At 36.9% G+C, this 14115-nt stretch overlaps 1 protein-coding gene across 2 annotated transcripts in view; it reads right to left on the reverse strand.

The window, feature by feature from the left end:
* The window catches only part of ARHGAP15 (Rho GTPase activating protein 15), a 602789-nt gene that overhangs the window by 180202 nt on the left and 408472 nt on the right, over positions 1 to 14115 (reverse strand). For both annotated transcript variants that reach the window (XM_032411154.1, XM_032411161.1), the window contains exon 12: positions 10296 to 10373. In XM_032411154.1, coding sequence (XP_032267045.1) covers positions 10296 to 10373 — 78 coding nt within the window. The remainder of the gene's footprint in view (positions 1 to 10295; positions 10374 to 14115) is intronic.

A 14115-nucleotide genomic window follows, 5' to 3' on the forward strand; every position in this document is an offset into this window, starting at 1 on the left:
TGGAATAGAGGGGGGAGGACGGCACTGAAGCCACACACAGAGAAGCAAGGCAGTTCCAGAAAGGACGTGTTCGGCAGAAAACAAGACCCTGGGATGGCAAGTGACCGGGTGGGTAGGATGGAGGCACATGTTTCAGATGTGTTAGTCTTGCGTCTTGTCAGGTTCTGAAGGAAGCACATTTCAGGTAGACAGGAGCAAAAGCCAAGGTCCTGGTAAAGAAATGAACTTGATGGGTCTGAGGAAGGAAACCAGGGTGGATAGACAATAATGATATGACAGAGTGGGGCATGGTGATATCAGAGAGCTGGGAAGAAAGAAGAATCTGTGAAGCCTGCAGATCCTGGTATTTTCTTGACAATTCATACCAAATAGATCACCAGTCTTTTTGGCTATTGGACTGGAATAGCCATGGAAATACAGGCTCTATGTCCATGAGAGTGTCATGTGTTGTATTTGCTGCTGTGGTTTCAGCATCCTGCACGTTGCCTGGCACGTGACGGGAGCTCTGTAAGTGTCTGCCAATGAATGAAGGATGGAAAAGCTAAAATCGTATTTTATGGAGCTCGCCTCTGATCCTGATGTGCTGGGACCCTCAGAAAGGAAGAAAGTTTACGGGTATCTCTGCCATTCCTTCCCGGGGGCCCAGGAATATGAGGGCATACAAGAGAATGCGTTTGGAAGCCTCTTTGACTCTAAGTCATTCAGATTTTCACTTGAGCATTACTTCAGTCCCCCACATTTGTAAATTTTGGACACTTTATCTTGAGCGTTTGCGTGGAAACCTGAAAAAAAAATCCTTCTTTGCCTTGCACCTGTTACTTTTCCTTTTTAGAAGCAGCTTTGAGGTGATGAGAATACTTATTTTTCTATAGCACACTTTTGTTAGAAAACGCTCCTAAACTACACAGAAAGCTTGGAAAAGAGGCGCTAGATAAATATATGTGAGTCACAGAAGATGAAATTACCAGCAACAGGGACTTCCTGTGTGAAAACAAAAACAAAAGGCATCCTTTCAAAGTTCAAAAATTCAGTATATGAGGTTAACAAGAGCAATAGTTTCATTGCTATTATCCAATACAGATTTTTTGTCTACCTGGCCATTCCCAACATTTTGGAGAGCCGAGATGGCAAGCCGAGTTATACCACTGCTCTCAATTTCATTCCTGACTTGCCTAATTGCTAATAACATACTTTGTGAAGGAAGAGTAAGCCGTTATCTCCTCAAACTGTCACATGAAGGCAGAAAATGGGGATACAGGGTTCTTCACTCTTCATTTCTGTCCCTTGATTCTTTTATCCAATCTAAAATTAAATGTTCGTTTATAAGAGTCTGGGAGAAAATATAATGTAAAATATAGCTTGAGTTTTCTTTACTGAGACACCCAAGAAACGGAACGTAACACAACGTATCAATGAATGTTGACATGGAGTTGGTTTGTATTAAAAGTTCATCAGTTTATTATGTAGGAACATATCTTTATTCAGTCCATACACAGTATCAGGCACTTTGCTATCTCGGGGATACAGTGATGAATCAAACTTCCTACTCCTCCTGATGAACTCACAGGCAGTTAGGAGTTATTTATTAAAAGGATCCTTTAAATGAAGTTTTCTCTTATAAAAGGGTTCCACAGACTGGACACCAAGAAAGTATAGTATTATAATAGGAATAAGTGGTTTGGGATTCTTTGATGTTAAAAAGAAGAACATGTTTCTCCGCCCCTTCCCCATGGTAAATTGAATCCAGCACTCAGCAATATATTCTTTGGAGTAGGTTTAAAATGGATTCACTGTCTGGCTTCAAACCATATTAATATTGCAGCCTTAGAAAAGTTACTTAATCTTTCTGAACCACAATTTTCTTGTATGAATAATGTGGATCATAAAGTTTATCTACCTTGCAAACTTTTATGAGGGTGAAAGCTAAGTCTAATTTTCCATACCCGCCATGCAGTAGATTCTCAATTAAATGCTAGCTAGCATCAGCATCAGCATCATTCTATCACATTTTAAAATATTATTTACTCCCTAGCTTTTTAAAGCAAATCTTTAGGTAATTTAATTTACCTAAATTCTTTTCTTTTTAATTTATTCTAGAATCTACATTGGGAGAAGATTGTAGTTGTAAAAGAAATATCAGTAATTTTAATCATACTGCTAACATACACGTTGTAGCCATGGCATTTTTTAGTTGTATTCCAAATTATGACTCAGAGTTCATAAAAATTGGTGAGCATGATTACATCAATCAATAGTCAAAGAGAAAACCTCTCACCACTCGAAATTTTATCAAAAAAGGAGTTCATAGTCTATTTCTGCCTTACTCAAATGCAAACCTTGTATGTCTTATGGCTTGTAGGTCATGTCTCCACTAGATAACCAGCATAAAAGTAGCTGGATATTGTGCGGGGGTTCCCAAACCTGGCTATGCACTTGACTCACTTGGGGAGTTTTTCTTTTGACATGCATACATATAGCTCCAACCCCAGACTTTCTACATCAGAATTTTTATGCCTGGGCTCCAAAATCTTTACTTTTAAAAGCTCCCCAACTTGATTATTCGGGTAGATAGACTTTAACATGATCCCTAATTATTCCCTGCTCCTTGCGTTTATGCCTTGTATAATCCTCTCCCCTGGGGTATGGATAGGAACTATGACTTGATTCTAACCATCAGAAGGCACCAAAGGTGATGGGATATAACCTTTATGGTTATCTTACCTAGGATTATAACTTCTGCTTTAGATACTAATCTCTCTCCCTTGCTGTTTTCATGAAATAAGCTGCCCATGGAGAGGTCCACAAGGCCTCTGGCCAACAGCCTGTAATGTTGAGGTCTTGAGTCCAACAAACCACAAGGAACTAAATCCTAATAATCATGTGAGCTTGGAAGCCGACCTATCTCCTGCTGAGCCTCCAGATGAGGACCACCCCTGGCCAACATCTTGATAGTAACTTTATGGGGAATCCAGCTAATCCATGCCCAGACTTCTGACCCACAAAAACTGGGAGATAATAAATGTGTGTTGCTCTAAATAGCTAAGCTGGTGGTAATATTGTTATGTAGCAGTGGATAACTAATATAGTTCTGAAATGTAGTTAGTGTCCACAATCAGCGATATCAAGCATAGTTAAGAGCAGAGGTAAGCTTGTTGTGTTTCTCCACTATTTTTTAATTTTTATTACTTAATACTGTTGGTGATGATGATGATTTATGATGATGATGGATTTTTATAAATATCCTTGGGGGTTTCCTTGGGGATTGGCAGTTGCATAACTCACTGATTTAATTTCTGGACTCGATGGCCAAATCTACATGGAAAAGCCATAACTGAATTAAGACCTAAAATTTGAGTAGATTTTACTCAACCTCTCCCATGAACATGGATGGGGCTATTCTTTTGGAATCGGGCAAATCCCAAAAGCCTATTGATAAAATAAAACTAAATTTCTCCTTTGTGTTCAGGAACCTCCAAATCCTATGAATTTGACTAGTGAAACAAATCACTGGATGGCAGGGAGTCTCCACAGCTTTCCCATACTTGATATTTCTTCTTAGAAAAGGAATCTTGGGGCACCTGGGTGGCTCAGTCATTAAGCGTCTGCCTTCAGCTCAGGTCATGATCCCGGGGTCCTGGGATCAAGCCCCGCATCGGGCTCCCTGCTCAGTGGGGAGCCTGCTTCTCCCTCTCCCACTCCCCCTGCTTGTGCTCCCTCTCTCGCTGTCTCTCTCTCTGTCAAATAAATAAATAAAATCTTAAAAAAAAAAATAGAAAAGGAATCTTAATATCATCAAAGAAAATTCAATCACGTGGAAGCCTGAAACCATACTTGATTATTAATATTTAGTATCATGTTGTATTAAGAAAACTAAGTTGTATTGATTTGATTTAATCTAACACCTTAAAGTTCATACTAAATATCACTTGACTGATACAGAGTTTTTAAAGTCTTCACATTTTCCTTCTCATTCCCATTTTGGAAATAAAGAGTCTGAGATTCAACGGGGTTAAAAGTGCTTCCATTAGACTAACAAATAGCTCAGAAGCAAGATAAGGAGGCAGTTCCATTGTTTCCCACCCAGTGCTCTCTCCACTGGATGGTCTGCCTTTGTTTCATCACAGCGTTAAGTAGGCTCCTTATTGCTTGGCATGTAACGAATTACAAAATATAACTCACGATAAATGTATGATATAATTTTGCTTTAAAATAAGTGGCCAGGGGCGCCTGGGTGGCTCAGTTGGTTACATGATCCTGGAGTCCCGGGATCGAGTCCCACATTGGGCTCCCTGCTCAGCAGGGAGTCTGCTTCTCCCTCTGACCCTCCTCCCTCTCATGCTCTCTGTCTCTCATTCTCTCTCTTGCAAATAAATAAAATCTTAAAAAAAAAAAAAAAAGTTAAAATAAGTAGCCAGAATTTGTGTATTTTAGATACTAGAAGTATTTATAAAGTTGTTATTAGAATATTGTGTAAAAACTGGGGCTCCTGGCTGGTTCAGTCAGCAGAGCATGTGACTCTTGATCTCAGGGTTGTGAGTTCGAGCCTCACACTGGGTGTAGAGAGTACCTAAAAATAACATCTTCAAAAAAAAAAAAAAGAATATTGTGTAAAACCTAAAGACTATATAAATGTGTGTGAATGGGAAGAGCTTATTGTTTGACTTCCTTTCAGCATTATTTACAAATGACAATACATTTTCTTGAGCAACTAGAAAGCAATACAAGTTTTGCCATCAATAGTCTTTGAGCTCCCTGACTCAATGTAGCTGAAAAATGAGGTCTACGAAAGTTTCCAAAGCCCTGAACGATGTTAGAGTCTGGCCCTTTTATGATCAAGTGATCTTTTCAGCTTTAATGGGAAAAATAAATCATTGTTAAAAGATAATCTTATCACATGGAAGCCAGAGAGGTGCAATATCAATGATTCGACTTACCAAAAAACCGCCCTGTGGAATGGGATAAAGCAAATAACAGTTTGTTTTGTTGTTGCTGTTGTTGGCAGTCCCAGCGAAGTAGGCTTAAGGAAATACCTTGTTTTAAAAATAATAAGAGGGCAATATAAATGCACTTAATAGAAAAGTGAATGGACTTGATACAAGGGCTATTTTATAAGAACAGAACTGCCAATTGTTCACATTCTTCCTCTCTTTCCTCTTTTATTCGATTTTTGATGCTGCAAATAATATGAAAAGCATGGGCGTAGCTCTAAAGTTAATGCTTTGCTTGGCATTGTGGTACAAATCTATATAAAAGTAGTTTAGATATAGTTGGTAACACGAAATTGTTTCTCTAATAGTTTGTTTTCAATGGAGCTTATTCTTAGCATGTTCAAAATAAGCAAATTCATCTCTTTAAGCCAATGTTTAATTTGGATTATTATGCCAATAAAATCTGGGTGAATAAAGATATGCAAAGTGCAAGACTGTAAATTAATGGGAAAAAAAAAAAACCCTTTCCCATTTAAAACAACACACACACACAATCATATGCACACACACACATACACACACCCACACACCCACACACCCAATTAAGATTCTTGGCCACGTAGATTTATAGCATTTATATATTTTGTTCCTCTGGGTGTGAAAAAGTGAAGGAGGGTGTCCCTAAGATTCTTCCTGTAAATTTTTTTCCTATATATGGAAAACATGTTTAAAATCCTGGTGGGAAGTAACTTCCTCCAGTTCAGAGAAATGGTTAGAGGGAATATTTGTTACTGTGTACTAAGAAACACCAGTCTGGAAAATTCCCACTCGGTTCTTCCCCCAGTGCTTCATAGTTCTCCCATTGGCTCATGGGCTTGCGAAGCTTCACAGTCAATATTTTCCAAAAAGGATGCCAGTCTTTCTTGTCCCTTTTTTAAAGGGTGAAAGAGAACATCGAAGCAGTACCGAAAGAGAGTCTGAACTGAATTTGGGGTTTGGGCAATAAGCCTAGATGGGCAGCTGAAACCAGAATGTTGATGTCAGGAGGAGGGGAACTCAACCTAATGGGATTTCCAAGACCCACTGTCGAAAGTTCTCAAGACAGTTATGCAGCATCCTCAATGCCGAAGTCGGTCCTTTGCAAAAGTACCCCCAAGCAAGAAAACCATCAGGTCACAGATCATTCTGAAGAATCAACACAGTGTCACAGGCTGTTGACAGGTTGACATCTAAGGGTCATGGACCAGTTTTCTTTGGGGGATGCCCTCATAGAGTGGAAGTGTTGCATCAGCAAAATGTCACTGAAAGCTGTCACCAAATACAGTAAACAAGGCAAAGCACTGCTTATTCATGCACCGATGGCCCAGTAAATCAAGAGTTCTCAATGACTGCTGACGGCTGCAACAGAATATTGTATTAAAGAAGTTTCTCGGTCCAAACACAGATACATAAAGCCCTACAGAGAATGGCAATGCCAGGATTCTTCCCAACTGTGATGTTTGGCATTTTCCTCCACGTTTTTCTTTCTTGACCTAGTTTAGCCAAACTCCTATGGCAGTACTTGTCATTTACAAGCACTGGAAAGCAGGTGTAAACAGAAAGTGACTAACAAGTGCGTGTAGCGTGAAAAGACTGATACTCACTTTTGTAAGAAGGTAATCAACAATTAATGAATGGCAGCAGTGGCCTTCAGCAAAGGCTCTGAGTCAGAGGCACCAGGGATCTAGTCCTAACTCTTTCATGGACTTGAACTATGACCCTAGGATATTATTTAATGTCTCTGAGCCTCAGTTTCCTCACCTTTAAAATGGGAACAATAATAGTGCCTATTCTATGGGATGGTAGAAAGCACTAAATTAAATGAGATAAGTGAGGCACTTAGTACAGTGTCTGGCACATAGTAAGTTATGAAAATATGTTAGCTACTTTTATAACAATAATTATTATGATTATTATCATCATTACTAGTTATAATTAGAACATGCTTTTCAAAAGTGATCACTTTGAATTTAACTTGTATGCCATCTGATCTGGAAGTATAATGAGGGTATCCAATTCCTACTGATTTAGTGAGTCAAACAGAAAACCAAAACAAATTGAATCATTCAACTGGTGTATTTAGAATTGCTGATGATTATAGCATTCAAGAAAGTTAGTGAAATACATAAATTGCAATTGAACTGTTCTTGAAAATCCCCCAAATCAGTTTTCATTTGTCTAGCCTAATGGTGGGTAGGACTTGTTCATTTTTAAAATGTATATTTAGAACCTTCTAAAAAGGAAACCTTGTGGAATGTGAGCATGGAGGAGACAAAAGGTGTTAATACAAAGGGAATGTGCCAAAATCATGTATGTTCCATCTTTGAAAACAAAAAAGAATGTATTGCATTCACATGTCGCTTTATGCTTTTTGTGGAATTATCTATCACTCATTGCCATTTTATTTCATTGCATGCACGTGCGCACGTGCACACACACACACACACTCACACACGCACAGGCACAAAGGGGAGGCTACAATGTACACAGTCAGCCTCTTTGTACCCAGCACTGCTTCTCTCCTAAGTCAGCTCTGCTGTTAGAGACCAGTGTGCAGATGGAGGGGAAGGTATGGTGTCAGCACCAAAGTTATGGGTCCACTCCAGAGATTTCATTCAAAGGATAATCTGATTAGCAAAATTTGAGACAGGCCGGTATATGCATTCTTTTATCATCTAATTCAAAAAACTCCACAACACAACTTGGACGAAATCGCCAGTATCAGAGGTCCTAATGTAGCATAATTTGTGTTGAGCATGCCGCATTGTGACAGTGCTATAAACCAGGGAGACAGTTTACTGACAATTCTGTGCTACCAGATACCAACTCAGGCCTCTGTCCAGCTTTACATTGTCAACTCTCGTGGAAACATGAGCAGTTACACAGCCTCAGAGGACGCTGAAGTCTGGATTGCAAAAGATGAGATGGACAGATTTCATATTTTCATTGCAGATTTTTTTTTGCCTTTTCAAACTGCTGAGCATAATTTTTTTTAAAGGCAGGAAATGCAACTAGTGTTTGTTTCTAGCATGGCTTCTGTTTTGAGATTTCTTCTTTGTAGAAGAAATGTGTTGCCCAGCTGTCTAGAATCCCAATCAGGATATGGCTTCAGTATGAAATATATTAAAAGAATGATTTTAGCTGGTTATAAGCAGGAACGAAAATGAGGCTGGGCCTATTTTATCCAGTTTTTACTCACAGAGGGGGCATTCTGGTTCAGTCCAGTGGGGCCAATAGGAATAGATGAAGTAAAGCTAAGTTCTGGGGGGAGGGGGCTGCTTTATTTTTTACTTTTTTGTAATTATTTTGTTTGTTTTTGTTTCTGTTTTTGCCTTGGAAGGAAGAGTAATTGTGAAACATAAAGGTTCATATAGTGAGCAAAAAGAGCTGAGGAGATTCTCAGTTATAAAGATTCTCAGAAATAAAAATCATGTGTCCACTGGCTAGAAGTATTGCAGTCAACACTTAAAAGGGTAGTTCAACCCAAATTAAACTGTTGGGGGATTTAATGCTTCTCAGTATTAATATTTTTCCTATTTGCAACACACACACATTATTCAACAAATATTAATTAAAACCTCTGTTTATGCACACCCTAGGGCTACTGTCAGTTAATGGGGTAAGAGACAAAGATGATTCCAGTCCTACCTTTTAAGATGTACAGAGATTGTTGCAGAGACAGATATTTCAACCAGTATTCTATCCTTAACCAACTTAAGATGTTTTAGTCTGCTTGTTTTCTAGAATATTTCCTATTTTTTATTTTTATTTTTTAAAATTCATAGTTTTTTAAAGAAAAGTTTCAGGTTTACAGAAAAACTGAATGGAAAATATAGAGTTCCCATATACCCCTTCAACCCCCTACGCCAACACACAATTCCCCTATTTTTAACATTTTTTATTAGTGTGGTACATTTGTTACAATTGATGAACCAATATTGATACATTGTTATTAACTAAAGTCTATAGTTTACATTAAGGTTCACTCTTAGCGTCGTATATTACATAGATTTGACAAATGTATACTGACATTTATCCACCATTATAATATCAAACAGAATAGTTACATGGCCCTAAAAATCCCCTGTGCTTATTGGTTCATCCCCATCTCCCCCCAGATCCTTTGCTACCACTGATCTTTTACTGTCTCCATAGTTTTCCTTTTCCAGAATATTATTTGGAATAACGCAGTACAAAGCCTTTTCAAGCTGGCTTCTTTCACTTAGCAATATACATTTAAGAGTCCTCCAAGTCTTTTGGTAACTTGAGAGCTCATTTCTTTTTATCACTGAATAATATTCCATCACATGTATGGGCCACAGTTTTTTTTACCCATTTACCTATTGATAGACATCTTGGCTGCTTTCAAGCTTTATCAATTATGAATAAAGTGGCTGGAAATATTTGTGCACAGGTTTTTGTGTGAACACAATCAAGGAGCACAATTGCTGGATAGTATGGTATAAATATGTTTTCCTAAGAACCTACCAAACTCTTTGAAAGTTCCAGTACCATTCTGCATTTCAACCAGCGGTGGATGGGAATTCCTTGTTGCTCCACATCCTTGTCAGCATTTGTGGCTGCCGGTGGCTTAGCTTTTGGCCATCCTAATAGGTGTTTAGTAGTATCGCATTATTGTTTTTTATTTGTTTGTTTGTTTTTTTAAGATTTTATTTATTTATTTGACAGAGAGAGACACAGCGAGAGAGAGAACACAAGCAGGGGGAGTGGGAGAGGGAGAAGCAGGCTTCCCGTGGAGCAGGGAGCCCGATGTGGGGCTCGATCCCAGGACCCTGGGATCATGACCTGAGCCTAAGGCAGACGCTTAACAACTGGGCCACCCAGGCGCCTCTCGCATTATTGTTTTAATTTGTAATTCTTTGATGATATATGTATTTCCTAATTTTTAATTCTCTTACCTATTACATATTTTTCTAACATCTGTGATTTTGACCTTTATGTTTCAATCATTCATTTATTCAATTATTTATCCACATGCATTCAGTGTCTACTATATGCCAGTAACACTTTTCAAAGCTAGGCTATTTTTCTTTCTTTTACCCTCTTATTATTCTTTTTTCATTTTCAGTTTGTCATATTCCACTAATTATTTATTTCACATAAACTGTTAGTTTGTTCCTCTCTCTAGTCTATTAATCTCCAAGTAAACTGGCTATCTCTTACTTCTCTGGTGATAATTGTTTCATTTCTTCAACTTTCTCTTGCTCCCTTCAAAACTTTCATTATAGATTCATAAAACATACAGCACAGAGTCTGTATTGCTAGAGATGAAACTACTGAAAAAAATGAAGTGAAGAAATCACTTACCTTGGTTGACAATAAATCTTAACTTCTGTATTGTTGCCAGATTGCCACTAACTCGGTATATTCCGTCAACATCTAGACCTGAAAATAAAAGGGCATGTTTTATATTTGCTCATAAAAGAACTGAGATGGTAAAAGAAAAAAAATTAAATGTGGGAAGGAAGGTAATAGTAAATCAATGCCAAATATCCCTTCCTCAGAGAGAAGACAAATTTCTATGTTCTAAACCAAGCAATCTTCAATAGTTTAATTTCAACAAACTAATCATAAATTCAGTCATAGTCAATCATCAACAAATTTGAATCTAGTTTAATCATAGAAGAGTAATAGGTAGCATTGGATTTCACACTATAGTTAAGATTTAGTCCCAATACAGGAATTAAACTGGTGGTAGGTAGGAGAAAAACCTTCACTTATATATTATTGCCCCTTTCTGGACAGAAAACAACCCAAGGCATTTGTGGGATCTCCTTCCTTCCTACTTTCCTCCTTCTCTCCCTCCTTTCCTTTCTTATTCTATTCTATTCTATTCTATTCTATTCTATTCTATTCTATTCTATTTTATTCCATTCCATTCCATTCCATTCTATTCTATTCCATTCAGCCCCGTCCTGTTTCATCCCATCCCGTTTCATCCCATCCCATTCAATTCCATTCTCTTTTTTCTTGTAATCCTATAACATAGCATGCATTGGTCTAATTATTTTAAACTACAGAAGAAAATTCTATTCCAGATGTATAAATAGTTTGATAATCTCTAGTATATTACAGGTAATGGGGGTACTCTCTTATGGAGGGATAATAAAGAAAAAAGTCTTTGACAAAATGCTGAAATTAGTTTCAGAGTATTTTAAAACTGGTCATCTATAATTCAAAATAACTTATCCTGGCAGTGGATTTGGACGATCAACCACTTGTTTTCCACACATCTATTTATAGCATCTAGTTATTTCCATGACCAAGTTATTGTAAATTGAGGAAACAGGAAAATAGAAAGAGAAACACTTACTGAAACACTATTATTGTCCCTAAGGAATGTGGATAACATAATTTTAATGTCAAGAGTGTATATTCCTTGATGTGTCCAGGCCCTCAGAGAGGCCAAGGATGAGGTTACCATCCAACTATCTCAGCTATTTATGGAAATGGCATAGCACCAAGATTAAACATTGTAATTCACAATCATACGTATTAAATGAGTTGGTAGAAATTATTGTCATAATATAACAGAATAAGGGCTTTGTAAAGCTCTTTATAGTAGGAACACTTCTGCCATTGTGCAAAATATTTCATCAATAGTTTAGGGTAGAATAACATAACTTGCAACACTGGCATTGATGGTATAATTCAAAATAATCATTCACTATTTTTAATATTTTATTTTTTCAGAGCAGTTTTAGTTTATAGCAAAATTGAAGGGAAGGTACAGAGATTTCCCATATGCTTCCTGTCCCTCATAGACGCATAGCCTCCTCCATTATCAGCACCCCCCACTAGGGTGATACATTTTCACAATTGAGGAACCTACATTGATACATTATAATCAATGTTTATTGTTGCATTATGGTTCATTTTGGTGGTGTACATTCTGTGGGTGTGGACAAATACATAATGACACGTATCCATCATTATAGAATGATACAAAGTATTTTCCCTCCCCTATAAATCCTCTCTGCCCTACTATTCATCTCCATGATTTTTACCCTTCCATGTGATAAACTACAGAGCAATTTGGAATAATATCAATAAAATGGAATAGTTGTTAGCAAATGTATTAATTGGTTTGAGTTTTGTAGTTCTAGAATAATCTAATAATAAATCACTGTCTCTGTCCCTTCATGAGAATTGTGAATTTGTGAGGAATTAAGATGAGGTTGGACACCTTTTAGTGTATATGAGTGTCTAAGACACATCATATATTCATAAAAATCACATATATTATTTCGTCCTAATGCACAAAATAGCTCCATTAATCAAAAGTTACTCCAGTGTGTTTGCTTTTAAGTACAATGTGCATCTGACAACTGAAATGTAACACTAATCCTGATTAAAATTTTTCTAATAGGTAACTCCTAGGTTTAGTATGTGACCATTTTGGCTTTCAGTATATACATTATATACAGAACTTTATAATTTATTACCCATTACTTTACTTGCTTTGTCATTAGCTAGTGTTTGGTACCTAGATTTACCCTAAAAATTTTAAATAATATGATAGATTTTAGAAATATTAAAACTCCCAAGTAAGTATGTCCCTTTCAAAATATTTCCTCTTGGGGTTATACTTATTTTTTTCTGAACATGTAGCTATTAGGGAAAATATTTTGGAATTCTTTAAAATCACCTTCAGTGGCTCCATATTATCTGTAGAAAAATTTTTCTGGTGGCAAGTTTGGGGTCTTTGGTAATAGTTTTGTAATTGGAACTAGATAAAGGTCATTCAAAACCATGGTTGGTGAATAATGTCAGCCTGCTTGCCATCACAAACAGACAAAATTTCACCAAATGAAAGTGGTCTGGTATTTTCCCATGAATTACCAGTTTCTTTGAAAGAATGTGAGAAAGAGGATATTTTAGTAAATAGAAACATTGATGTAATATGCAGACCTACATTCTCCAAGTGAGAAATCTTAATATGATTTTTATAGAATTGGTTAAATTAGCCCTATTTAAAATAATGATTCAAGGTGAAATGTTGTTTAAAATCTATTACAATACAAACAAGAAAATTTGCTATCTAATTCTTTTTAAAATCAATTTTTGTTTTGCTAATTAGTTGGACCCTTATCAGAGGTCAATAGTAAATGATGTTACTTGAATGTCAATGAATTTTTATCGCAAATAAGGACTTTACTTAAGTTTTACTTTATATGCATATCTCTTTATTCAAGGTACAAAATCAAGCACATTTCTATTTTGAAGCTGGGACTCTTTCTTTTCTAATTATTTTATAGGTTATTGTAAATGCATACGTTGTCTAGAGTTGTAAACTGAATTTCAATTACTGAAATTACCCAGGATCCAAAACTTTCTTTTCCTTTTCTAGAAATTTAAAGTTACAACATAAGAAGTACCCCCCCACACACACACACACACTTGGTGTTTCATAAATTTCAGTAGAAGTTTTTTCTTTGTCTTTTTTTTTTTTTTAAGTTGGGTAATCAAAAACAGTTGAAAGAGCAGTATGGGTTGGATATATTACGCTTGAGCAATTGGAAAACACTATACTGTTTAAACAAAGCAGCCTCATCCTAAATTAATAACCCAGTTTTCTTGTGGGATAAAAGGAGGGAGGGCTGGGGATGGAGACAGGGAGCGTAACTCAGACCAGTGCCACCACTGTGGTTATAGAACTAAGTCACAGCAGAGAAACTGCTTTGTGGCTTAAGATAGAAACCAGAAAGTAAGAGGGAGTAAAGCAAAACATATTAGATGCAATTTGAATCTAACTTGACACAACTTCCAAGCCCTTTGGATTCAGAGATATCAACACCATATATCTTGTGAAGGATAACAGTCTCTGGCATTAGGGCTCCTGCTTCAAATGGCTTATGCTGCCCTACTATCATACTTTCTAAATTACGTAAATAGAGTGAAAATGACAAAGTACATATTAAAAAGGAGGGCATGACATTTTGCAAAATAATCTGGAACATATCAGTGAATTTTAGCAGTGATAAATTATATAGGTACAGTCTTGAAGTTGATTAGTCTTCCCCTGAATGCCTCACAGAGTGGCAAACCCAAAGTCCTAGGAATTATGACCCAAATTGCAATGATTCACGTGCCATCCTCTTTTTGCTCCAAGAACTTTGAAAGTCAT

Source organism: Phoca vitulina, unplaced genomic scaffold (assembly GCF_004348235.1).
Source record: "Phoca vitulina isolate PV1807 unplaced genomic scaffold, GSC_HSeal_1.0 scaffold1, whole genome shotgun sequence".
Lineage (NCBI taxonomy): Eukaryota > Metazoa > Chordata > Mammalia > Carnivora > Phocidae > Phoca > Phoca vitulina.